Source organism: Lolium perenne, chromosome 5 (assembly GCF_019359855.2).
Source record: "Lolium perenne isolate Kyuss_39 chromosome 5, Kyuss_2.0, whole genome shotgun sequence".
Classification (NCBI taxonomy): Eukaryota; Viridiplantae; Streptophyta; class Magnoliopsida; order Poales; family Poaceae; genus Lolium; species Lolium perenne.
In genome coordinates, this window is record NC_067248.2 from 18,094,234 (window position 1) to 18,097,677 (window position 3,444).

Here is a 3,444-nt window from a genome sequence, read left to right on the forward strand (position 1 = left end):
ACAAGTACCACCTCGGGAGTTCGCCGCTATGAGGTACGGCGAGGTGGCGCACTTCAGCCACCCGCAGCACCGGCTACGGCTGGAGCAGCTGGACACGCCGTTCCGGTGCGACGGCTGCAAGGAGGTCGGCATCGGCGCGCGGTACCGGTGCCCCATCCCGGCGTGCCGCGCCGCCGTCGGCGACCACGACCTGCACCGCCAGTGCGCGCTCCCTCTCTCCCCACCGCCGCCGCCGCTCCGGCACCCGTTCTACCCGAGGTGCGCGTTCCACTTCCTGGCGCGGGCGCCGGGCGCTCCGGGGACGCGCTACTGCAACGCGTGCGGCCGCGACGTGGCCGGGTTCGTCTACCACTGCCGCTCCTGCGGCTTCGACCTGCACCCCTGCTGCGCCACGCTCCCGCACGTCCTCGACGCCGGCAGCGCCAGTGGTAGAGTCGCCGTGAGGCTGTACCTGCACCCCAAGGCCGAGGCGGCGTGCCACCGGTGCGGGCACCGAGGGCGGAGCTGGACGTACCGGAGCCACTGCAAGAGCTACAGCCTCCACGTGGCGTGCGTGATGGACTTGGTCGTCGAGAGCTGGAGCGGCGTCGGCCGGAACAAGAGCGTTGCCGGCGTTGGCGCTGCTGGAGGAGGAAAGAGCGTGTACGACGGCGTGGTGGTGGCGGGGAGCGGCGGCTACAGGGTGCCGGTGATACGCGGCGCGGCGAAGAGCAGCCACGCGAGCAGAGAGGGAGGGTGGTCGTCGTACTGGGGGATGAGGAAGGGCAAGGTGAAGCGCTGCTGCGAGATCGCCGGGTTCGCGGGGCAGGTGGTCATCTCTGCGGTGCTCGGCGACCCCACCGCGCTCATCGCCGGCGTCATCGGCTCGCTCATAGCGCGCTGACAGATCCGTCGAGGCGCGCTGCATCACATGCTGTAAATTAACACTAGTATTACTCTGTGTACTGCTTGCATGCGTTACCCACGTGGCTCTGCATGCACGTATAGTCAGCGTCCACGTCATGATTAAGCATATTTGTTCGCGTTGGAAAACCGTCCGACCATGGTTAAGCGCCTGCATTCTGTGGAATTATTATTAGGCTTTAAACGTGAGAACTCTTCTGCAGTGACGAGAGGGTTATCTTCTTTTCTAAAAGGAGGACACACTAAGGGAAAAACAGCCGTCGCCGTGCGGCTTTTCTTTGCCGTGAGCTACTGCACGGCAAAGAAATCTTTGCCGTGCGCAGACAGTAGGACGCACAGCAACGACAAACAGCACGGCAAAGTCTCAGAGAAGCGCACGGTAAAGAAAACCTTCACGGCAAAGTCAGCCGTGACGCACGGCAACGATACAGCGCACGGCAAAGAAAGAAAGGAGCGAACGGCAAAGAAGAAACGAAGGCAAAGACACAGCAAGCCGCACGGCAAAGAAACGATGCACAGCAAAGGCCCTGGACGTTGCCGTGGTGGCCCCTTTGCCGTGCGGCCAGACAAGGTGCACGGCAAAGGCTCCTTTGCCGTGCGGTTCTTTCTTTGCCGTGCGCCATAATTCATTTTATTTGTTTTTATTTTTATTTTATTTCATCTAATACTTATATTTATTTTTTTAATTAGTTTTACTTTTTGATGACTATTTATTAGTGTTACTTAAGACAATGTGCAATACAAAATTACTCTCCATATTCATCCCCCCACATATATCAGGGTTGCGGTGCTCCGGCGGTCGTCCCCCTCCTTCCCCCAAAAACAGCGGGACGGCGGGTCTACCCCCGTAGATTTCTCCGCGCGAGGGTGCACAATGTACTTTTTCATTCTTTTAGGTTTGTTAGGATTAGGTTTTAGGTCCACTTGCAAGTTTTGGTGGCATTCCGGTGCTCCGGGGGTCATTCCCCCCTAAAAAAGGCTATTTGTGGCCCCCGGATGGTCTACCCCCCTAGATTTCTCCGCGCGAGGTTCCACCAATATACCTTTTCATAGGTTTAGGTTTGTTTAGTCCATGGACATATGGAAAACCATGTGTGGCACCCTTTGGCACAGTCTAGCCCCCGATATACCCGCGGTGGGACACTTCACCGTACACGTCCAGGAATCTGTTAAGTGTTATCGCCCGAAGGTGAGGAATGTCAGACCGGGGATCCATGCCATGCACCATTTGGTGAATCACACCTTGAACCACACTTTCACACATAGCATATGTCCACATGCAAGATTTGGTGGGGTTCCGGTGCTCCGGCGGTCGTTCTCCCCCTCCTCCCCCCAAAACAGCGGAACGTGTGCCCCGGCAGGTCTACCCCCTAGATTTCTCCGCGCGAGGGTGCACCAATGTACCTTTTCATTCTTTTAGGTTTGTTTAGGACATATACACATGGAGAACCAATATTGGGACCCTTTGGCACATACACCCGCAGCTTGAGCCATTATCACACGATCGAGGGTGTGCCTGATCTACTGGTTAGGGTTCGGTGTAGGGTTAGGGCTAGGGTTTAGGGTTTAGGGGAGCTACTTTTGCACCATTAAACCTTTCACCACACTTTCACACATAGCATAGGCCCACATGCAAGATTTGGTGGGGTTCCGGTGCTCCGGCGGTCGTTCTCCCCCTCCTCCCCCCAAAACAGCGGAACGTGTGCTCCGGCGGGTCTACCCCCCTAGATTTCTACGCGCGAGGGTGCACCAATGTACCTTTTCATTATTTTAGGTTTGTTTAGGACATATACACATGGAGAACCAAGATTGGGACCCTTTGGCACATACACCCGCAGCTCGAGCCATTATCACACGATCGAGGGTGTGCCTGGTCTACTGGTTAGGGTTCGGCGTAGGGTTAGGGCTAGGGTTTAGGGTTTAGGGGAGCTAATTTTGCACCATTACACCTTGAACCACACTTTCACACATAGCATAGGCCCACATGCAAGATTTGGTGGGGTTCCGGTGCTTCGGCGGTCGTTCTCCCCCTCCTCCCCCCAAAACAGCGGAACGTGTGCCCCGGCGGGTCTACCTCCTAGATTTCTCCGCGCGAGGGTGCACCAATGTACCTTTCCATTCTTTTAGGTTTGTTTAGTACATATACACATGGAGAACCAAGATTGGGACCCTTTGGCACATACACCCGCAGCTCGAGCCATTATCACACGATCGAGGGTGTGCCTGATCTACTGGTTAGGGTTAGGTGTAGGGTTAGGGCTAGGGTCTAGGGTTTAGGGGAGCTAATTTTGCACCATTACACCTTGCACCACACTTTCACACATAGAATAGGCCCACATGCAATATTTGGTGGGGTTCCGGTGCTCCGGCGGTCGTTCTCCCCCTCCTCCCCCCAAAACAGCGGAACGTGTGCCCCTGCGGGTCTACCCCCTAGATTTCTCCTTGCGAGGGTGCACCAATGTACCTTTTCATTCTTTTTAGGTTTGTTTAGGACATATACACATGGAGAACCAAGATTGGGACCCTTTGGCACATACACCC

General features: G+C 56.0%; 1 protein-coding gene across 1 annotated transcript; it reads left to right on the forward strand.

Moving 5' to 3' along the window:
- Positions 1 to 1,050, forward strand: LOC127298851 (uncharacterized). Its single transcript, XM_051328710.1, has one exon. It carries the CDS (start codon positions 29 to 31, stop codon positions 881 to 883), a length of 855 nt encoding a protein of 284 aa, XP_051184670.1. The 5' UTR covers positions 1 to 28; the 3' UTR covers positions 884 to 1,050.
- The last annotated feature ends 2,394 nt before the right edge of the window (positions 1,051 to 3,444 follow it).

Excerpts from the sequence above, each read along its gene's own strand:
- LOC127298851 (XM_051328710.1), top strand. The coding sequence starts at position 29 with ATGAGGTACGGCGAGGTGGCGCACTTCAGCCACCCGCAGCACCGGCTA.